The 24,376-nt window shown below is 39.1% G+C and overlaps 1 protein-coding gene across 1 annotated transcript in view; it reads right to left on the minus strand.

The window, feature by feature from the left end:
* The window catches only part of Dnah14 (dynein axonemal heavy chain 14), a 356,406-nt gene that overhangs the window by 116,279 nt on the left and 215,751 nt on the right, over positions 1–24,376 (minus strand). Inside the window, exons 48-51 of the mRNA XM_077802938.1 lie at positions 23,417–23,545; positions 20,667–20,804; positions 19,503–19,670; positions 18,466–18,636 (exon numbers count right to left, since the gene is read on the minus strand). Coding sequence (XP_077659064.1) covers positions 18,466–18,636; positions 19,503–19,670; positions 20,667–20,804; positions 23,417–23,545 — 606 coding nt within the window. The remainder of the gene's footprint in view (positions 1–18,465; positions 18,637–19,502; positions 19,671–20,666; positions 20,805–23,416; positions 23,546–24,376) is intronic.

The following is a 24,376-nucleotide window of genomic DNA, read 5'->3' on the forward strand; positions in this document are numbered from 1 at the left end:
GTTCTTAATGAAGATTTGATTAATATGGTCTTTGAGTTATTGTAGTAGCTCTTGCTATCTCTAAGCCTGATCCCTGCTTGGTAAAACCTGGCTCCTATAAATTTGCTTGCTCCTTTTTTATTGCTGTACATCTATTCCTTTGTATGATAAAGCCTCAAAATCAAATTGTGCTAGGTACTGATGGGGACTTGTTTAGGAATTTCTAGGATAATAATAATCTCTCTTTAAATCATTATTTTACCAAAGTTTCTCCATCCCTTCATTCATTCCTTATATATTCATTCACTGCAGATGTATTTATTGAACATCAATTGGTGGGAGGATGCCAAGTTCTGGGGACTCAGAAAGAGATAGAAACCAATGACTCTGTTCTTATGGAACTTGTAAACTAGAAAGAGATATGAAATTATATTATCATAATGACAGGAAAGACAGGGAAATCCCATAGGCCTATAAAACTACAAAGAATGGGAGTTTAATATAGAAAGGGGGTGGTGTTGCTAAAAAAAGACCACAAAAAGGTAGAAAGCCTGAGCTTAATTAAACAAACATTTTTAATTGACAAATCATAGTTCAATATACTTATGAGGTACAGAGTAATGTGGCTTATGAATACAATGTGAGGCAATTAAATTAACATATCTATCACCTCAAAGACCATTTTTTTGTGGTGAAAACACTTGAAATTGATGCAGTTTTTGAAATGTATAATACACTATTATTAACAAAAGATCTAAAAATATCTTATTCCTCCCGAGGCTTCATTTCCTTTGACCACCTTCCCCCTCCCATTTCTCCTAGCTATTCTACTCCTGCTTCTGTGAGTTTGATTACATTAGATTCTACATGAAAGTGAGAACATGTGGTATTTGTCTCTCTGTGCCTGTTTTATTTCAGTTAGAGTAAGGTTCATGAGCTGAGTCTTGAATGATGGCCAGGAATGATGCAAGAGAAGGTTGTAAAGGCAGAGGCCACAGAGACCATGCCGCCTTCTGGTTGGAATATGGGGGTTAGATGTTAGATGTTCATATTCTGTCAGGGTGAGGCTTAGATAGTTTCACCAGTCACTGGAGTAGGGAGCATGAGGGCAGGGCATCTTGATTGTGGAGAAGGTGCACTGGATGGAGACTGGGAATGGTTTTACACATGTTGAGTATGAAATGCCAGGGTAATATGAGATGGACTTAAAAGTTAAACCAAAGTCACATTCAAAAGTTCAGGCTCTTTTCACCAAACCAACTGCCTATATTTGAAATGCAGATATAAAGTTTATTTTTTTTAGTATTATGATAGTTTATATTTATTGAACACTTACTACATGTGTCAGAAATGGTTCTAAACATTTTATTTAAATTAGAATTATTAATTCTTGCACAGTCCTATAAGGTAGGTACAATAATCATACTTAAATAGAGATTAGGAAATCGAGCCAAAGAGGGGTCACTTGCCCATGGAATCAGGGCTCATAAGTGGGGAAACTGGACTTAGGTAGAACCTGTGTTTGTAATCTCTATGTTCAACTTTCTCTACAAGAAAAGGGCAGAAAAGTGAAAAAAAATAGAAGAGTGGGCTGAAGATTCTAGTGTCTGAGTGAAGGAAACTAGTGACAAGATGACCCTGGGGCATTACCCAAAGGCAGCTCCTGGGAGGTAAGTGAAGAAGAGCCACATACTGAGTTGAGCCCTGGAAGATTCTAGACAAGTGAGTAGAGGTGGTGGTGGGTGTGGACCTGGAAAAGGGATTACCCTTAAGTCGTTAATGGAAATTTTGTTTTGCCAGATATTAAAAAAAGATTGGAGGGAGAAAAAGGTGGTGGGGATCCAAGATGGTAGGCCAGAGGGAGGCAGCATTCTGTGTCGTTACGTGACTTGGGAGTCAAGAAGTGAGAATACTGCTTCTCTGTGAGCAATATTCCTTCTCCTAAGCAGGAATTACGGCCTCTGGGCTGTCTAGGGCTTCAGGCCTCAGTGTCAGAATAGGTCTCCCAACTACTCACCTATGCAGGACTACCAGGTACCTGAGTAGGACCTTCAAAACCTGCGCAGAACTTTCAGCCACCCACCCAAGCAGAAATCACAGACACCACTCCCATGCAGGATACTTAGCAGCTCCCCATATTCAGGAATTCTGGCTGCCACTCCTGTGTCAACCCCCATCTACCAATGCAAGGCTCTCCTGGTTGCTGCCATATTGGGACTCTGCAGCAGTGGACATAGACACCTACATGCAGTTGCCTGTCTGAACCTGGGAACTTCACACAGGCTGTGAAGTTAGCCAACAGCCACACATTGCAAGCCATAAAGTTTGTCTCTCAACTTATCATCCAATGCCATCACTCAACTCACCCCACCCGACCTGACACCCCATCACTGAAAGCAGGAGCCTCCATCTTGGGCCACTTTCATCACCATCTTCCAAGTACCCAGTTTCTAATTGCCCCCTCTCCCCAGTGGCTGCTAACCTGGCACAGTGACACCCTGGTTACTTTCACCAACCTGAGGGTGGAGATACCAGCTAACAACAGACAACCCCACCTGAGAAGGGAAGCAGGAAAGATACTGATCTCCAACCAAAACAAGCCCTGTGTCTTCCTTCAAGATTTTTTTTCCCTCTCCGTCTCCTTTCTCCCGCCCTCACATCCCCAACATATGTGAAACCAAGTACTTTGCATGAATTAGGATTTTCAGGACTGGGATGTCTGAATAGTATTTTAACAGTTGTGTTGTATATTCTTTTGTTTCCCACCAATTTCTGCTATTTTAAACATTTAAATTTTTTTCTTGATATATATGTGTGTTTGTTTTATGTACTTTACCGTCTTTCCACTTACTTGTCTACCCAAAATTAATACCTCTCCCTTTTCCTGCTACTAAACTTCCACTTTAGATTTTTCTTTCACACTTCCTAAGATATAACAACTCTATATACTCACCTCCTACCTCCTCATCATATCATCCTACTCCTCACTCCAGGTTTTTTGTCCACCATCAGAAACTGTAAACCCTTTTACAAACCTACTGAGTATATTGTAGATAAAAATTGAATTCACCATTTCTTTACATGAGACCAAACTATAAACGTCTTATTAGCAAATATTTGTTTTTAGGGTGTATATTGTTAATGTTGGGATCTGATAACATTGCCCTTCACCTCAAAGGAAAGATATTGGATCCCTACAGGGGCACTATGAGCCTATAGAGTAAAATGGTAATGCCTTGGATCCACAGTGCTAGAAGGGAAAAGACAAGGAAAGAAAGTGCCCCCAAACAAATCAAGGTATCACATTATTAGAATCCATGGGCAGCACAGCAGAAGAAATTACAGAGAAGGGGTTCAGGGTGTACATAATTAAAATGTTTTGCAAATTAAAGGATGACATAAGAGAGCAAATACAGGCAGCAAAAGATTATTTTGACACAGAGCCACATAAACAAATACAGGAAGCAAAAGATTACTTCAATAGGGAGCTAGAGATTCTAAAAAACCAAATAGAAACCCTTGGAATGAAAGAAACAATAAACCAAATTAAAAGTTCAATTGAAAGCATCACCAAGAGATTGGACCACTTGGAAGACAGGACCTCAGACAATGAAGACAAAATAGATAATCTTGAAAATAATGTAGACCACAGAGTTAAAATGGTAAGAAACCATGAGCAGAACATTCAAGAAATACAGGATAGAATAAAAAGACCAATTTAAGAGATCTTGGGATCAAGGAAGGAATAGAGTTCCAAACCAAAGGAATGAGCAATCTATTCAATAAATAATATCAGAAAATTTTGTAAATATAAAGAATGAATTGGAAAACCAAATCCAAGAGGCTTACAGGATGCCAAATGTATAAAATCACAACAGATCCACACCAAGGCACATTATAATGAAAATGCCTAACATACAGAATAAGGAGAGAATATTAAAAGTCATGAGAGGAAGAAATCAGATTACATATAGGGGGAAACCAATTAGATTATATGCATATTTTTCTAGACCCTGAAAGCTAGAAGAACCTGGAACAACATATATCAAGCTCTGAAAGAAAATGGATGCCAACCCTATAATCTTATAGCCAGCAAAATTAAGCTTTAGATTGACGATGAAATTAAAACCTTCTATGATAAACAAAAGTTAAAAAATTTTACAACTCAAGAGCTTGCACTACAGAACATCCTCTGCAAAATATTCCATGAAGAGGAATTGAAAAACAACAACGAAAATCAGCAAAGGGAGGTATTACACTAAAGGGAAAACTAATCAAAGGAGAAACCAAGTCAAGTTAGATATAAAAAATAAACAAAAATGATTGTGAATAGAATATAACCCTGAATGTTAATGGCCTAAATTCACCAATCAAAAGACATAGACTGGCAGACTGGATTAAAAAAAATACCCAACAATATGCTGCCTCCAAGAGACTCATCTCATAGGAAAAGACAGCCACAGATTGAAGGGGAAAGGTTGGGAAAATTATACCACTTTCATGGACTGAGGAAGCAAGCAGGGTTCTTCATCCTCATATCAAATAAAGTAGACTTCAAGCCAAATTTAATCCAAAGGAATAAAGAAGGATAGCTTAAGGGAACAATTCATCAACACAACATAATAATAATAAATTTATATGCCCCAAACAATGGAGTGTCTACATTCATCAAAAAAACTCTTCTCAGATTCAAGAGTCAAATAAACTCTAACACAACAATTCTGGGTGAATTTAACACACCTTTTTCACCACTGGATAGATCGTCCAAACAAAAGCCAAACAAAGAAACTATAGAACTCAATAATACAATCAATAACTTAGACTTAACTGACATATACAGAATATTTCTTCCTTCAATGAATAATACACTTTCTTCTCAGTAGCACAAGAAGCCTTCTCTAAAACAGACCATAGATTATGCTACAAAGCAACTCTTAGCAAATATAAAAAAGTAGAGATACTACCCTGTATCCTATTAGATCGTAATGAAATGAAATTAGAGATGATAAAGGGGCTGGGGTTGTGGCTCAGCAGTAGAGCACTTGCCTAGCATGTGTGAGGCCCTGGGTTTGAGTGTCAGTACCGAATGTAAATAAAATAAAGGTCCATTTACAAATAAAATAAATATATATTTTTTAAAAAGAAATCAATGATAAAATAAAAAATGAAAGTTACTTCAACACCTGGAGACTAAATAATATGCTGCTGAATGAACAATGGGTTGCAAAAGACATCAAAGAGGAGATTAAAAGATTCTTAGAGGTGAATGAGAACACAAGGGCAATGTACTGAAATCTCTGGGACACTATGAAGGCAGTACTAAGAGGAACGTTCATTGCATGGAGTTCATTCCTAAAAGAAGAAAAAGTCAACAAATGACTTAACATTATATCTCAAAGCCCTAGAAAAAGAAGAATAAATCAACACCAAAAGCAGTAGAAGAGAGGAAATAATCAAAATCACAATTGAAATCAATGAAATTGAAACAAAAGAAACAACTGAAAAAATTGACAAAACAAAAAGTTGGCTCTTTGAAAAAATAAATAAAATTGATAAACATTTAGCCATGCTAATGAAGAGAAGGAGAGAGAAAACTCAAATTACTAACCTCCATGATGAAAAAGGAAATATCATCATGGACACTACAGAAATATAGAAGATAATTAGAAATTATTTTGAAAACTTGTGTTTCAATAAAATAGAAAATATTGAAGGCATTGACAAATTTTAGAGTAATATTGAAGCAAGATTTGAGGATAGGTAATTAGTGTAGTTAGGTAAATCGGGTCTAATATCTAGTAAGATAAATAAAATGGAGGCCATTATTGAGAATGGAGTCCAGGAAACCAGAGCAGCACTTGGGGAAATTGAAATGTTAATGTCCCCAAGGCCTGGAGCCCATCCTAAGGAACTGTTAATGAAATAGCTCCCAGCAAACAGGGAGGTGCTAATCAAAAGCCACCCCAGGCACTTCCTGCCCAGATTACTCCTTCATCCCACCTATCTCCCACTTTTTGAGCCTACCCACCTGCATTCTATCACTTAAAGATAAAGGAAACAAAGGACAGGAGTGTGGGAAACCTGAAAGAAGACCTTAGCTATAGAAAAGGGAAGACCTCCACAGATTCCGCCTTTTGGGTCCTCTTCTTCCTCTGGGGAGAAGTCTTTTCTTCTGTCCTTTAATAAAGCTTCTACTTTCCACTCTATACTTGCCTCGGTGTGCTTCTCTGGTGGTGTGCTTCTCTGGTGTTATACTTTAGCATTTGGGGAAGCAAGGACTCGTCACTGGTAAATGGCAGTAACAATATATTCGCCCAAATTGAATCAGGATGATATATACAATTTAAACAGATCAATTTCAAGTGATAAAATAGAAGACGCCATCAGAAGCCTACCAACCAAGAAAAGCCTGGGACCAGAGGGATGGATACACAGCTGAGTTCTACAAGACCTTTAAAGAAGAAATAATACCAATATTCTTCAATTTATCTCAGGGAATAGAAAAAGAGGGAGCACTTCCAAACTCATTCTATGAGGCCAATATCACCCTGATTCCAAAACCAGGCAAAGACACATCAATGAAAGAAAACTTCAGACCAATATCTCTAATGACAATAGATGCAAAAATTCTCAATAAAATTCTGGCAAATCGAATACAAAAACATATCAAAAAGATAGTGCACCATGATCAAGTGGAGTTCATTTTAGGGATGCAAAGTTGGTTCAACATACAGAAATCAATAAATGTAGTTCATTACATCAATAGACTTAAAGATAAGAACCATATGATCATCTCAATAGATGCAGAAAAAAATTCAACAAAATAAAGTACCCCTTTATGTTCAAAACACTAGAAAAACTATGGATAACAGGAACATATCTCAACATTGAAAAGCTATCTGTTAAGCTCCAGGCCAACATCATTCTAAATGTAGACAAATTGAAAGCATTCCCTCTAAAAACTGGAAAAAGGCAGGGATGCCTTCTTTCATCACTGTTATTTAACATAGTTCTTGAAACACTGGCCAGAGCAATTAAACAAAAGAAATTAAAGAGATACACATAGGAAAAGAAGAATTCAAATTATCATTATTTGTTGATGATATGATTCTACACCTAGGAGACCCCAAAAAATTCCACCAGAAAACTGCTAGAACTAATAAATGAGCAAAGTAGAAGGATACAAAATCAACACCCATAAATCAAAGGCATTTCTGTGTATGAGTGACAAATCCTCAGAAAGAGAAACTAGGAAAACTACCTCATTTGCAACAGCCTCAAAAACAAAAACAAAAAAACAACTTGGGAATCAACTTAACAAAAGAGGTGAAAGATCGTTATGATGAAAACTACAGCATGCTAAAGAAAGAAATTAAAGAAGACCTTAGAAGATAGAAAAATCTCCCTTATTCTTGGATAGGCAGAATTAATATTGTCAAAATGACCATCCTATCAAAAGAATTATACAGATTTTATGCAATTCCAATCAAAATCCCAATGACATTCCTCATAGAAATAGAAAAAGCAGTCATGAAATTTCATCTTGAAAAATAAGAGACCAAGAATAGTTAAAGCAATCCTTAGCAGGAAGTGTCAAGTAGGTGATATCACTATACCAGACCTTAAACTATACTACAGAGCAATAGTAACAAAAACAGCATTGTATTGGCACCAAAATAGGCTAGTAGCCAATGGTACAGAGAATTACCCACATAATTACAGTTATCTTATATTAGACAAAGGCACCAAAAGCATACATTGGAGAAAAGATAGCCTCTTCAACAAATGGTGCTGGGAAAACTGGAAATCCATATGTAACAAAATGAAATTAAACCCCTATCTCTCACCATTCACAAAACTCAACTCAAGGTGGATCAAGGACCTTGGAATTAAACCAGAGATCCTGTGTCTAATAGAAGAAAAAGTAGGCCCAAATCTTCATCATATTGGGTTAAGCCACTACTTCCTTAATAAGACTCCTATAGTGCAAGAATTAAAATGAAGAATAATAAATGGGATGTATTCAAACTAAAAAGCTTTTTCTCAGCAAAAGAAACAATCAGTGAGGTGAATAGACAGCCTACAGCTTGGGAGCAAATTTTTATCACATGCACATCAGATAGATCACTAATTTTTACAGTATATAAAGAACTCAAAAAGCGAAACATCAAAAAATGAAATAACCCAGTCAATAAATGGGTCAAGGAACTGAACAGACATTTCTCGGAAGATGATATACAATCAATCAACAAATATATGAAAAAATGTTCATCATCGCTAGCACTTAGAGGAATGCAAATCAAAAGTATTCTAAGATTTCATCTCATTCCAGTCAGAATGGCAGCTATTAACATCAAACAACAATAAGCGTTGGCGAGGATGTGGGGAAAAAGGCACACTCGTACATTGCTGGTGGGACTGCAAAATGCTACAGCCAATATGGAAAGCAGAATGGATATTCCTTGGAAAACTGGGAATGAAACCACCATTTGACCCAGCTATCTCACTCTTCAGTCTATACCCAAAGGACTTTAAAACAACATACTACAGAGAAACAGCCACATCAATGTTTACAGAAGCACAATTCACAATAGCTAAACTGTTGAATGAACTTAGATGTCCATCAGTAAATGAATGGATAAAGAAAATGTGATATATATATATATATATATATATATATATATATATATACACACACACACACACACACACAATGGGATATTTCTTAGCAATAAAAACAAATTATGACATTTTCAGGTAAATGGAGTTGAAGAAAATAATGCTAAGTGAAGTTAGCCAACCCCCCAAAACCAAATGCTGAATGTTTTCTCTGATATAAGGAGGCTGATTCATAGTGGCGTTGGGGGGGGGCATGGGAAGATTAGATGAACTCTAGATAGGCAAAGGGGAGGAAGAAAAAAGGAGGGACCAAGGGGTGTGAAAAAAATGGTGGAATGAGATGAACGTCATCTAAATGCATCTATGAAGACATGAATTGTGTGAATATACTTTGTATACAACCAGAGATATGAAAAATCGTGGGGGATCCAACATGGCGGCCGGCGAGGAAGCAGCGACTCCAACGTCTCCACTTTAAAGGGATAAGAAAGACCCACCTGGACAGCTGCAGCCTACACACGGAGGAACTCCTAGCATAATTCCCTTTAGAGGAGAGCAGCCGTGATCTGGTAGGTTTATTGGAAGTGACAGTTTGTCCCAGAGAAGTGGATCTTGGGCGGCCACTCGGGCACAGAGGTCTAGTCCGCAGACATTAGCCACTCCGGCAAGGGGCTCCCCCGGGAGGCCTAGCTCTCGCTTTGCAAGCAGCCACCCCACCTGTCCGGTTCCTAACCACGCGGCCATAGCTAACCGGCTCCACAGGTGGCAACGCGGAGGGTGCAGAAGTCAAGTCCCGGAGCTAGCAATCGTTTTTGCAGCGGCGGTTACCCTGAGCGGCTAGGGCCGCCCCGCCCGAACCCGCAGTCAGCCTCCGCCATCCGGGCTCCCCCGGAAGGCATAGCACTCACACTGGGAGCAGCTACTTCTCCCTCCGGGTCCCCAACCACGCGGCCACAGATAACCGGCTCCACAGGTGGCAACGCGGCGGGTGCAGAGGTCAGGTCCCGGAACCAGCAATCGCTTTTGCAAGCGGCGTTTACCCTGAGCGGCTTGGGCCGCACCGGCCGAACCCGCGGTCGGCCTCCGCCATCCGGGCTCTCCCGGAAGGTATAGCACTCACTCTGGGAGCAGCTGCTTCTCCCTCCGGGTCCCTAAACACGCGGCCACAGATAACCGGCTCCTCAGGTGGCACCTCGGTGGGTGCTGAAGTCAAGTCCCGGAGCCACCAATCGCTTTGGCAAGCGGCGGTTACCCTGAGCGGCTTGGGCCGCCCCGCCCGAACCCGCAGTCAGCCGCCGCCATCCGGACTCCCTCGGAAGGCATAGCGCTCACTCTGGGAGCAGCTACTTCTCCCTCCGGGTCCCCAACCACGCGGCCACAGATAACCGGCTCCACAGGTGGCAACTCGGCGGGTGCAGAGGTCAGGTCCCGGAACCAGCAATCGCTTTTGCAAGCGGCGGTTACCCTGAGCGGCTTGGGCCGCCCCGCCCGAACCCGCAGTCAGCCTCCGCCATCCGGGCTCCCCCGGAAGGCATAGCACTCACACTGGGAGCAGCTACTTCTCCCTCCGGGTCCCTAACCACGCGGCCACAGATAACCGGCTCCACAGGTGGCAACTCGGCGGGTGCAGAGGTCAGGTCCCGGAACCAGCAATCGCTTTTGCAAGCGGCGTTTACCCTGAGCGGCTTGGGCCGCACCGGCCGAACCCGCGGTCGGCCTCCGCCATCCGGGCTCTCCCGGAAGGTATAGCACTCACTCTGGGAGCAGCTGCTTCTCCCTCCGGGTCCCTAAACACGCGGCCACAGATAACCGGCTCCTCAGGTGGCTCCACGGCGGGTGCTGAAGTCAAGTCCCGGAGCCACCAATCGCTTTGGCAAGCGGCGGTTACCCTGAGCGGCTTGGGCCACCCCGCCCGAACCCGCAGTCAGCCGCCGCCATCCGGACTCCCTCGGAAGGCATAGCGCTCACTCTGGGAGCAGCTACTTCTCCCTCCGGGTCCCCAACCACGCGGCCACAGATAACCGGCTCCACAGGTGGCAACTCGGCGGGTGCAGAGGTCAGGTCCCGGAACCAGCAATCGCTTTTGCAAGCGGCGGTTACCCTGAGCGGCTTGGGCCGCCCCGCCCGAACCCGCAGTCGGCTGCCGCCATCCGGACTCCCTCGGAAGGCATAGCGCTCACTCTGGGAGCAGCTACTTCTCCCTCCGGGTCCCTAACCACGCGGCCACAGATAACCGGCTCCACAGGTGGCAACTCGGCGGGTGCAGAGGTCAGGTCCTGGAACCAGCAATCGCTTTTGCAAGCGGCGGTTACCCTGAGCGGCTTGGGCCGCCCCGCCCGAACCCGCGGTCGGCCTCCGCCATCCGGGCTCCCTCGGAAGGCATAGCGCTCACTCTGGGAGCAGCTACTTCTCCCTCCGGGTCCCTAAACACGCGGCCACAGATAACCGGCTCCTCAGGTGGCTCCACGGCGGGTGCTGAAGTCAAGTCCCGGAGCCACCAATCGCTTTTGCAAGCGGCGGTTACCCTGAGCAGCTTGGGCCGCCCCGCCTGAACCCGCAGTCGGCCTCCGCCATCCGGGCTCCCCCGGAAGGCACAGCGCTCACTCTGGGAGCAGCTGCTTCTCCCTCCGGGTCCCTAACCACGCGGCCACAGATAACCGGCTCCACAGGTGGCAAAGCGGCGGGTGCAGAGGTCAGGTCCCGGAGCCAGCAATCGCTTTTGTAAGCGGCGGTTACCCTGAGTGGCTTGGGCCGCCCCGCACGAACCCGCAGTGGGCCTCTGCCATCCGGGCTCCCCTGGAGGGCATAGTGCTCGCTCTGGGAGCAGCTGTTTCTCCATCCCGGTCCCTAACCACGCGGCCACAGATAACCGGCTCCACAGGTGGCACCGCGGCGGGTACAGAAGTCAAGTCCCGGAGCCAGCAATCGCTTTTGCAAACCGCGGCTACCCTGAGCAGCTTGGGCCGCCCCGCCCGAACCCGCAGTGGGCTTCCGCCACCCGGGCTCCCCCGGAAGGCACAGCGCTCACTCTGGGAGCAGCTGCTTCTCCCTCCGGGTCCCTAACCACGCGGCCACAGATAACCGGCTCCACAGGTGGCAACGCGGCGGGTGCAGAGGTCAGGTCCCGGACACCAGCAACCGCTTTTGCAAGCTGCGGTCACCCTGAGCGGCTTGGGCCGCCCCGCCAGAACCCATAGTCGGCCGCCGCCAATTTCCAGCGAAATCGAGGGGCTCCAGACAGATTTCCATCGTGCAAAGTTTGACTGCGGGAGCTCCTTTTCTCCGCACGGAGGGGAGCATAGCCTGATAGGCAATCGCCCTGCGGCTGGAGTCGGTGGCGCGCACTGGGGAGCAGCAAGGTGCCGGAGCGGGGGGAGCAAAGATACCTGCGGCCCACTGGAAAGAAAGGCCAGGGGGTAAATTTCAAAAACACAACAGTTGCACCAAGCAGAAAGAAACTCGAGCAGTATGAAAAGACAAGGAAAGAAAGGACTACAAGCTATGCAGGTCAACTCAACATTAGAAGAGGTAATAGCTGCAACTGATGGAATGTCAGATAAAGAGTTCAAGATATACATGCTTCAGATTATCTGGAGTCTCAAGGAAGACATGAGACAGCAAAATCAGACAATGAAAGATCACATTGACAAACAAATCCAGGAAGTAAAAGATCAATTTCACAGGGAGATAGAGGTAATAAAAAACAAACAAATAGAAATCCTAGAAATGCAGGAAACAATAAACCAACTTAAAAACTCAATTGAGAATACTACCAGCAGAGTAGATCACTTAGAAGAGAGAACATCAGACAATGAAGACAAAGTATTTCAACTGGAAAAGATCATAGACAGCTCAGCAAGTCTACTAAGAAGCCATGAGCAGAACATCCAAGAAATATGGGACAATATCAAAAGACCAAATTTAAGAGTCATTGGGATACAAGAAGGCACAGAACTCCAAACCAAAGGAATAAACAGTTTATTCAGTGAAATAATACGAGAAAACTTCCCAGACCTGAAGAATGAGGCAGAATCCCAAATCCTAGAAGCCTACAGGACGCCGAATATGCAAAATCATAAGAGATCCACACCTAGACACATTATAATGAAGATGTCCAACATACAGAATAAGGAGAGAATTTTAAAAGCTGCAAGAGAAAGAAAGCAGATTACATTTAGGGGTAAACCAATCAGGATAACAGCTGATCTCTCGACACAGACTCTGAAAGCTAGAAGATCCTGGAATAACATATTTCAAACACTGAAAGAAAATGGGTTCCAACCAAGAATCGTGTATCCAGCGAAATTAAGCTTCAGGATAGAAGATGAAATTAAAACCTTCCACGATAAACAAAAATTAAAAGAATTCGCAGCTAGAAAACCATCTCTTCAAAAAATCCTTGGCAAAACATTACAGGAAGAGGAAATGGAAAACAACATTGAAAACCAACAATGGGAGGTAGGACAGTAAAGGGGGAAAGTAGTCAAAGAGGATAACAAATCAGGTTTAGTAACATCAATAAATAAATATGGCTAGAAGAACAAACCATATCTCAATAATAACCCTAAATGTTAATGGCTTAAACTCACCAATCAAGAGACACAGGCTAGCAGAATGGATCACAAAACAAGACCCAACAATATGCTGCCTACAGGAGACGCATCTGATAGGAAAAGATATTCATAGACTGAAGGTGAAAGGTTGGGAAAAATCATACCACTCATATGGACTGCGGAAACAAGCAGGAGTGGCCATACTCATATCTAATAAAATAGATTTCAAACCAAAGTTAATCAAAAGGGATAAAGAAGGACACGTCATACTGCTCAAGGGAACCATACACCAACAAGACATAACAATCATAAATATATATGCCCCAAATAATGGCGCAGCTGTGTTCATCAAGCAAACTCTTCTCAAGTTTAAGAGTCTAATAGACCACCATACAATAATCATGGGAGACTTCAACACACCTCTCTCACCACTGGACAGATCTTCCAAACAAAAGTTAAATAAGGAAACTATAGAACTCAATAACACAATTAACAATCTAGACTTAATTGACATATATAGACTATACCACCCAACATCAAGTAGTTACACTTTTTTCTCAGCAGCACATGGAACCTTCTCAAAAATAGACCATATATTATGTCACAGGGCAACTCTTAGACAATATAAAGGGGTAGAGATATCACCATGCATCTTATCTGATCACAATGGAATGAAACTGAAATTCAATGATAAAAGTAGGAAGGAAAAACCAAGCATCACTTGGAGAATGAACAATAGGTTGCTGAATGATCAATGGGTTTTAGAAGACATCAAGGAGGAAATTAAAAACTTCCTAGAGTTAAATGAAAACACAGACACAACATATCGGAACCTATGGGACACATTGAAAGCAGTTCTAAGAGGAAAATTCATTGCTTGGAGTTCATTCCTCAAAAAAAGAAAAAAACAACAAATAAATGATCTCATACTTCATCTCAAAATCCTAGAAAAAGAAGAGCAAAACAACAGCAAAAGAAGTAGAAGGCAAGAAATTATTAAAATCAGAGCTGAAATTAATGAAATTGAAACAAAAGAAACAATTGAAAAAATCGACAAAACTAAAAGTTGGTTCTTTGAAAAAATAAATAAAATTGACAGACCCTTGGCCATGCTAACAAAGAGAAGAAGAGAGAGTACCCAAATTACTAGCATACGGGATGAAAAAGGCAATATCACAACAGACACTTCAGAAATACAGAAGATAATCAGAAATTATTTTGAATCCTTATACTCCAATAAAATAGAAGATACTGAAGGCATAGATAAATTCCTTAAGTCTTATGATCTGCCCAGATTGAGTCAGGAGGATATAGACAACCTAAACAGACCAATAACAATAGAGGAAATAGAAGAAACCATCAAAAGATTGCCAACTAAGAAAAGCCCAGGACCGGACGGGTATACAGCAGAGTTTTACAAAACCTTTAAAGAGGAACTAACACCAATACTTTTCAAGCTATTTCAGGAAATAGAAAAAGAGGGAGAACTTCCAAATTCATTCTACGAGGCTAACATCACCCTGATTCCGAAACCAGACAAAGACACCTCAAAGAAAGAAAACTACAGACCAATATCTCTAATGAACCTTGATGCAAAAATTCTCAATAAAATTCTGGCGAATCGGATTCAAATACATATCAAAAAAATTATACACCATGATCAAGTAGGATTCATCCCTGGTATGCAAGGTTGGTTCAATATACGGAAATCAATAAATGTTATCCACCACATCAATAGACTTAAAAATAAGAACCATATGATCATCTCGATAGATGCAGAAAAAGCATTCGACAAAGTACAGCATCCCTTTATGTTCAAAACTCTAGAAAAATTAGGGATAACTGGATCATACCTCAACATTGTAAAAGCAATCTATGATAAGCCACAGGCCAGCATCATTCTGAATGGAGAAAAATTGAAGGCATTCCCCCTAAGATCTGGTACAAGACAGGGATGCCCTCTCTCACCACTTCTGTTCAACATAGTCCTCGAAACACTGGCCAGAGCAATTAGACAGTCAAAAGAAATTAAAGGCATAAAAATAGGAAAAGAAGAACTTAAATTATCACTATTTGCAGATGATATGATTCTATACCTAGCAGACCCAAAAGGGTCTACAAAGAAGCTATTAGAGCTAATAAATGAATTCAGCAAAGTGGCAGGATATAAGATCAACACACATAAATCTAAGGCATTCCTGTATATCAGCGACAAATCCTCTGAAACGGAAATGAGGACAACTACTCCATTCACAATATCCCCCAAAAAAATAAAATACTTGGGAATCAACCTAACAAAAGAGGTGAAAGACTTATACAATGAAAATTACAGAACCCTAAAGAAAGACATAGAAGAAGACCTTAGAAGATGGAAAAATATACCCTGCTCATGGATAGGCAGAACTAACATCATCAAAATGGCGATATTACCAAAAGTCCTATATAAGTTCAATGCAATGCCAATCAAAATCCCAACAGCATATCTTGTAGAAATTGATAAAAGAATCATGAAATTCATATGGAATAATAAAAGACCCAGAATAGCAAAAACAATACTAAGCAGGAAGTGTGAATCAGGTGGTATAGCGATACCAGACTTCAAACTATACTACAGAGCAATAGTAACAAAAACAGCATGGTACTGGTACCAAAACAGGAGGGTGGACCAATGGTACAGAATAGAGGACACAGTAACCAATCCACAAAACTACAACTATCTTATTTTTGATAAAGGGGCTAAAAGCATGCAATGGAGGAAGGATAGCATCTTCAACAAATGGTGCTGGGAAAACTGGAAATCCATTTGCACCAAAATGAATCTGAATCCATATCTCTCGCCGTGCACAAAAGTTAACTCAAAATGGATCAAGGAGCTTGATATTAAATCAGAGACATGGCATCTGATAGAAGAAAAAGTTGGTTATGATCTACACGCTGTGGGATCGGGCTCCAAATTCCTCAATAGGACACCCATAGCGCTAGAGTTAACAAATAGAATCAACAAATGGGACTTACTCAAACTAAAAAGTTTTTTCTCAGCAAAAGAAACAATAAGAGAGATAAACAGGGAGCCTACTTCTTGGGAACAAATCTTTACTCCACACACTTCAGATAGAGCCCTAATAACCAGAATATACAAAGAACTCAAAAAATTAGACAATAAGATAACAAATAACCCAATCAATAAATGGGCCAAGGACCTGAACAGACACTTCTCAGAGGAGGACATACAATCAATCAACAAGTACAGGAAAAAATGCTCACCATCGCTAGCAGTCAGAGAAATGCAAATCAAAACTACCCTAAGATACCATCTCACTCCAGTAAGACTGGCAGCCATTAGGAAGTCAAACAACAATAAGTGCTGGAGAGGATGCGGGGAAAAGGGCACTCTTGTTCATTGCTGGTGGGACTGCAAATTGGTGCAGCCAATTTGGAAAGCAGTATGGAGATTTCTTGGAAAGCTGGGAATGGAACCACCATTCGATCCAGCTATTCCCCTTCTCGGTCTATTCCCTAAAGCCCTAACAAGAGCATGCTACAGGGACACTGCTACATCGATGTTCATAGCAGCTCAATTCACGATAGCAAGACTGTGGAACCAGCCTAGATGCCCTTCAATAGATGAATGGATAAAAAAAATGTGGCATTTATATACTATGGAGTATTACTCTGCATTAAAAAATGACAAAATCATAGAATTTGGAGGGAAATGGATGGCATTAGAGCAGATTATGCTAAGTGAAGCTAGTCAATCTTTAAAAAACAAATACCAAATGACTCCTTTGATATAAGGGGAGTAAACAAGGACAGGGTAGGGACGAAGAGCTTGAGAAGAAGATCTACATTAAACAGGGATGAGAGGTGGGAGGGAAAGGGAGTGAGAAGGGAAAGTGCATGGAAATGGAAGGCGATCCTCAGGGTTATACAAAATGTCATATAAGAGGAAAGGAGGGGTAAGACAAGATAATACAAATGGAAGAAATGATTTACAGTAGAAGGGGTAGAGAGAGAAAAGGGGAGGGGAGGGGAGGGGAGGGGAGGGGGGATAGTAGAGAATAGGACAGACAGCAGAATACATCAGACACTAGAAAGGCAATATGTCAATCAATGGAAGGGAAACTGATGTGATACAGCAATTTGTATACGGGGTAAAAGCGGGAGTTCATAATCCACGTGAATCAACCGTGTAATATGATGTATCAAGAACTATGTAATGTTATGAACGACCAATAAAAAAAAAAAAAAAGGAAAAAAAAAAAAAAGAAAAATCGTGCTCTACATGTGTAATATGAATTGTAATGCATTCTTCTGTCACATATGACAAATTAGAATAAAAATTATAAAAAAAGATTGGAGGATAGAAGTGATAAGGTTAACATGAATAATTATATCAAGATGGATCTGGGCTGAAGAGCAGAAAACTTGAATTAAAAGAAAATAATAATGAGAATGTCCATAAAGCATTTTAAAAATCTTCATAAATTTGTGACTTATCTCAAAAACATACATATATCTATACATATATATAGAGAGACATAGATTTACATATATGTATGTTATATTCTGAGTTTATCTGCATTTATATCTATATTTCTATGAATAAAGTTTACATTCTATACTTTTACTGATATAAAATATAGTTGGGTCTTTTAATTTATTATATTTCTTGTACTTCTATGAATAGGGTGAAAGAAAGTGGCATCACGAAAAAAATAAAAAAGAAAAAGCAAAGAAGAGTCAACTCTGGAAAGGAAATTTTCTCCTTAATTCTTTTGAGAAGAGATAGTAAAGGTGGTAAGGAAGTTGAGCTCACTGCTCTGTTTAGTCACAATTCTTTTTTTTTTTTTTTTCCTGTGGTGCTTGGGATTAAACCCAGGACCTCATGCATGCTTGTCAAGCACTCTACTATTGAGCCACATTGCCAGCCCACATCCTTTTTGGTGTGAATCACTTTATTGAAACACTTTCCTCTGTGACCTGGATTAAAAGACAGGCAGTGAGAAATGAATGGAGATGAGATAGAGAGGGATGAGGAGCCTTGGTGAAGTGTCTCAAGAGTAAACAGTTCTGCTAGTCCTGGAGAAAAATAAGCAGATTTTAGCCTCCTCAGAGGCCAAAATGAACCAAAATATTAAGATCAAACTATTTCCACTGTATTTCAATCTATTTTTCAACATTTCTTGTGAACCCCCCCACAAATTGTTAATATGATAAAGTTGCTTTCATTAATAGTAAGAAAATGTTTGAGGACTTCCAAAATAACATTTTGCCCATGATCCCACCTGAAATATTTTTTAAACCATAAATTTACCTGGAAATAGTTCTCAAGTTCCTTTGAAAGCAACTGACAGAAAAAGCTTTTTTCAGTGGCTTCAATTAAGCGATCATGAAACACCCGGGTGGCTTCATGAACAAAGAGTAGAGCAAGCATTTCTTTGGAATTAATAATAGTCTTGTCAGCTTGTAGTATTCCTAGGAGAAGCTATTAGAGATTCAAAAATAAAATTTTATAAAGACATTAGTGGGATAGTATTTGAAGACTCTGATTTTGCATGTTTATATTTCATAAAAATAGCAATTATCCAGGGTAAAAATTATCAGTTTCTACAATCAATAATCTGAATCTCTAATGAGACAAACATGTTATTAAGTCAAGGACAATAGGCACAGAATTGCCCTGAGTGGGAGGAGATTTAGGGAATCCTCAGCTACAACTAAGAGAAGGCTTGCTGGGATGAGCAACCACAAGTCTTAATTATGGTGCCAGCATGGAGGTGCTGGAGATGGGAGAAAAATGCTTTTAAATGTTGATGGGTTCAGCATTCTAAATGTAAGGGCCATAATGTGGTAGTTATGGATGAAGTCCCATAGTAAGGGGAGAAAGCAAATTCAAGAATTGTTTTTTTTTCAAACATTGCAATTTTGAAAATTATTTAACCAAGGTAGATGACTAAATCAGCTTTGTTGCCAAAATCTGTGAAAATTTAAACATGTTTATGATATGCATATGTTTTGGGTAGTCACAATGAAATCTCAGAAATGAAGCAAGACCAAAATTTACATTGTAATCTTTTCTTTTCCTGCTGAGAATCTCAGGCAATATTCTAACAGTTTCAGTGGTCTCATTATTGAACTCTCTTCTTGGGATTATTAGAAAAATTATTTTCAACTTATTCATTGGATGAACTGCTAATATATAGAAAAACCAAACAACATGAATTTTGCTTTTATTGACAATACCAACAAGAAAGGAGAGAGCAGGGGAGGGGGAGAGATTCAGTTTAGTAAAATTATATCTCCTCAACTTAAAATTTAAAAATAAGCTGTAGAACTAATATTAAAACACACCTTAAACACGTCTCGAAGATTAAACATGTAGTGGCATTTTGTTGGAGTCGGTAACATACACTTACACACTTGGTAGTACATAGTGAGGGAACAAGATATTATCTGATCCTTATATTTCTGAACATCAGGTGAGAAGTTATTGATGAAGAAATACATTGCCAAATGAGCCTTTAAAAAGAAGTTTTATAATTTAGTTTTCCAAATATTTTAAGTATAGACTATTTCTGGCTAAACTCTACTAAGAAGCCTATTCAGTGGAAGATTAATTTCTTTAGAAATGTTAAAAATTCTCAGTTGGTCCTAGTTTGGTGCTTGGTCTAGAAGCATGTCGAATGTGTCCTCTGGAGACAATTTGTGCTCCACCTCTGTGTATATCAGGTGTGCTGACAATTATTCCATTTCCTTGTGCCCCAGTAGATGCTACTAAAGGAAATGTAACATGATAGAACTATTATGTTAGTTTGGATTGGTATACATGTATGCTTTCTTCTGGGAATTCTGAAATATCTTACTGGAAAAATGGCTGAACTTGAAATCTAGTTTGATAGGAAAATAAATTTTATGCAAGATTATTACATTCTTTAAAATTCATCTTGCATTTTTCTTTACAATATAAAATTTAAAGATAAAATTTTACATCAATTTTTCAAAAAGTCCCTGGTAATACTGCTGCAGGGATCAATAGCCCATAAATGGGGTAAAGGTTCTTGTAAACAAGAAAGTATACATGTACGCCAATCCAGACTGACATAATAGATCTTTTGATGTTTTTTTGTTCTACAATAAAATGAGGGACTGGGGTGTTTCAGTGGTGGAACTCATGCTTAGTATGCACAAGATCCTAGGTTCAATTCCTAGCACACATATGTGTGTGCATGTGTGTGTGTGTGTGTGTGTGTGTGTGTAGGTGTGTGCATGCATACACAAAGAGCAAAATTCTATCCTGTATATACTGGATCAGCATCTCAGAGAATAAAGTCCTGTGATCTCTGGGTTTCTTATACACACTGAATTATATTTTTGATATTTACAGACATATTATAACAATAGACTAGAAAATAGAGGGGGAAATAAAATCTATTCAAAGTGGTTTTAAGTTCTCACAAATGTTTCTTACACCATGAAATTAATATTTTTCATTAGAAAATGAACTGGATGTGTTACCTGGAAAATAGTCCGCAGGGCACTCTGTGGAGGATGAGGCAATACCAGGATGGAAAAGTGCTTGAGGAGACGTGGGCTAATGTTGTTTTTACCGATTGGAGGAACACAGGCTGCAACTATAGCATGATCTTCAATATTCTGAAAGAGTGAAAGAAGAATAGTAACTAAATGCATCTGTAGGAAGTGAAATAAATACTTTCCTGTCCCAAATGAACAAAAGATTTTAAAAATATTTGGGTGAAAATATTAAGACTACTATATACTGCAAAACAAAAATTGCAATAGAAATTTATGTTCTTAGAAGTTACCTATTCTAAAGTGTAATTTCATGACGTTACTTCTTGCAGGCTTTCTAAAGTCATCAGGAATATCTCTCCCCTCCCTGTAAAGCAACTACTAGAAATTATGAAACTCCTAAAAAAAATCAGGGCAATGTTTTATGCATAACATTATCTTGGGCAAGGATTTTGGGGTTAAGACTTCAAAACCCCAAGCAACAAAAGCAAAATAAACAAATGAATTTGAAGCAAATGGAAAAGTTTCTGCACAGAAAAACAATTAGTCAGTGGAATTAAGAAACAACCTATAGAATGGGAGAAAATATTTACAAACTATGTCTCTGACAAGGGATTAATATCCAGGATATATAAGGAACATCTCAGTGGCAAAAATTCCCAAATAATCCAAGTTAAGAAGTGGACAAGAAGTTCAACAAACGAAAATACACCACACATCACTGATCACCAGGGATATGCAAATGAAAGCCATAGTGCAACATCATTTTACTCTGGTTAGAATGCATATTACAAAAAAAAGATAAGAAAAAGCAAGTGTTGGTAAGGTTGTGGAGAAAGGAGTACTCTCAAATGCTATTGTGAGGCTGTAAATTAATGCAGATATCATGGAAAGCAGTATGAAAGTTCCTTAAATATTAGACCCAGTTATCCCACTCCTCATCATATACCCAAAGGATTTAAAATTAGCATACTATGGTGACACAGCCACATCAATGTTTATAGTAGTACGATTTACAATAGCTAAGCTATGGAACCAGGCTATATGTCCAACAGATGAATGGCCAAAGAAATTGTGGTATATATACACAATGGAATATTACTCAGCCACAAAGAATGACTTTATGACTTTTGCCAGTAAATAGATGGATCTAGATAATATCATGCTAAGTGAAATAAGCCAATCTCCTAAACCAAAGGTCGAATGTTTTTGCTGACATGTGGCAGCTAAACCATAATTAAACGGGTGGGGAGAGGATAGAAATTCAGTAGATTAGACAAAAGAGGACAAAAGGAAAAAGGGGGGATTCGAATAGGAAAGATGGTAGAATAAATTTAGCATAATTTTCCTATATACTCATAAGAAAATATCTAAGTGAACCACACCATTGTGCCTGCCCATAAGAATAGGGTCCTAAGTAAAACAAGATATAGTACATGATTTTATAATTTTATCAAAATTGATTCTACTGGAATATATAACTAAGAAGAACCAACAAAAAAAAAATTAAAATAGGGGCTGGGATTGTGGCTCAGTGGTAGAGTGCTTGCCTAGCATGTGTGAGGCCCTGGGTTTGATCCTCAGCACCACATAAAATTAAATAAGTAAATAAAATAAAGATATTGTGTCCAACTACAATAAAACATAACTAAAAAATAAATATTTAAAAAAACTAAAAATAGAATTATTATAAGTGTAAGCAATTCCACCATTGAGTATATATATTCAAAAGAAATTAAATCAGTATGTCAAAAGTGTATCTGTGCTCCTGTGTTCATCATAGCACTATTCAAAATAGCAACAATATAACTCAAGTGCCCATCCATGGATAAATGGGTGAAGAAAATATGGTGTATATACACAATGAGATAGTATTCAGTCTTAAAAAAAGGAAATCTTGTTATTTGTTACAAATGGATGAAACTGGATAACATTATGCTATGTTAAATAATCCTAGCACAGAAAGACAAATACTGCTGCATGATCTTACTCATTTGTGGCATCTAAAAAAGGTGATCTCACAGAAGACTGTGGAGAGTGGCAGGGAGCAGGAAATGAGAGGAGAATGGATAGCAGGTAAAAAGTTATAGAAAGTAGGAATAAGTTCTGATGCTCTGTTATACAGGTCACTATAGTTAACAATAATATAATGTATATTTTGAAATTTATAGAAGAGAGAATTTTGAATGTTTTTACCACAAATGATAAATGTTTGAGGTGATGGATGTAATTATTACACATTGTATAAATGTATTAAAACAACCCACTGTGACCCATAAATATATGCAATTATTACATGTGAATTAAAAATGATAAACAATCATTAGAAAATAGCAGTGTGTTTTTGAGATTAGCAAAGAGGATTTTGGTGATAAGTGAGAAATCAGAAGATCCAGTTGAGTTGTGTCTTCAGCACGATCAGATTGACTTGGAGTGAAAAGATGCTTAGCTGTTAACATAATAACGGCCATTTGACATGTTCTTACAATATCACAGCACTGTAAAGCTGGGTGAAATGATGAAAAGAATCTAAGTAGAGTCTCTGAAACACATGGACCTATTCTAAATTGCAAAGATGTAACTGACATTATTAATTTACGCTCTTAGCCTCATTTTAACATGCCCATATGGCTAGACTGTCTAGATTTCTCAATTTACTTCACACTGCTACAAATGTTTAATTTATTGTTAAATAACAATATTTAATGTGAACAAAATCTTAGCATATACTTTACCTTCCATACATTTCTTTTAGTATCATAAACCCCTCCCATGTCTAACAATTGTCTGATCAGTTCCAGTGGTGGCTGTGCTTCATACATATCAGATCCTGGAGTATTCATGTCATCAATAAATATTATAATCTTAAGGAAAACAAAATGTTTTAAAGCATATCAACTTGTAGTATCTTTGTTTTAAGTAAGAATTAGAAATATTAATTATGCTATGGAATAAGAACAAAATTATATATAATATCATGTCTATTTTTCTATTAAAATAGAATACCAAGTTCTATTTTTGAAGATAAGATCTTAGAAAACAGTAAGTTTTCAAGACTTTTTAAAATTTTATGCAATTATACATAGATATGTAGAGATATATTTACATATATTGTCAAGATTTCTTTAGTTCTTTGTTAATGTTTTTCCATGTAGCTAGCAACTTTTAGACTTCATAGCAATAATTATACTTCATAAAGTAATTGAGATGTTGTACTCAATTTCAATATACAAGATCATATTATACAGGTGAAATTATTAAACTTGAAAAAAAAGAAAACAGTAAGTTTTCAGAGTAATGAAAAATCTGCTCACCCTCTATGGACTTCTAATAATTATGTCTGATGATAGAAATATATTTGATGCTAATAATCTAATTGTGTAATTGTACAAAGGAACAGGCCTATTACTTATTGAGTGCATTTACTTATTATTGGCAAGGCACTATCATAGATGTCTAGCTATTTATTTCATATGTACTCTCATTTGGGAAATAAGCCTATCACCTGGAACTAGACTTTTAAAATTCTCCTACAAATGCTGTTGTTAAGAACAACCAGCAGAATATTCAGACACAATTCCAACTTTTAAGCTTGTGTTACTTTCCATCTTTGAAAATATTGTGTGCTGAAATATACTGATTATAATCTCTGCGCATTAGGCCCTTTAGATTAACTAGTTAATTGTCTTTTTTGC

This window comes from Urocitellus parryii, chromosome 9 (genome assembly GCF_045843805.1).
Source record: "Urocitellus parryii isolate mUroPar1 chromosome 9, mUroPar1.hap1, whole genome shotgun sequence".
In the NCBI taxonomy this organism is placed as follows: Eukaryota; Metazoa; Chordata; class Mammalia; order Rodentia; family Sciuridae; genus Urocitellus; species Urocitellus parryii.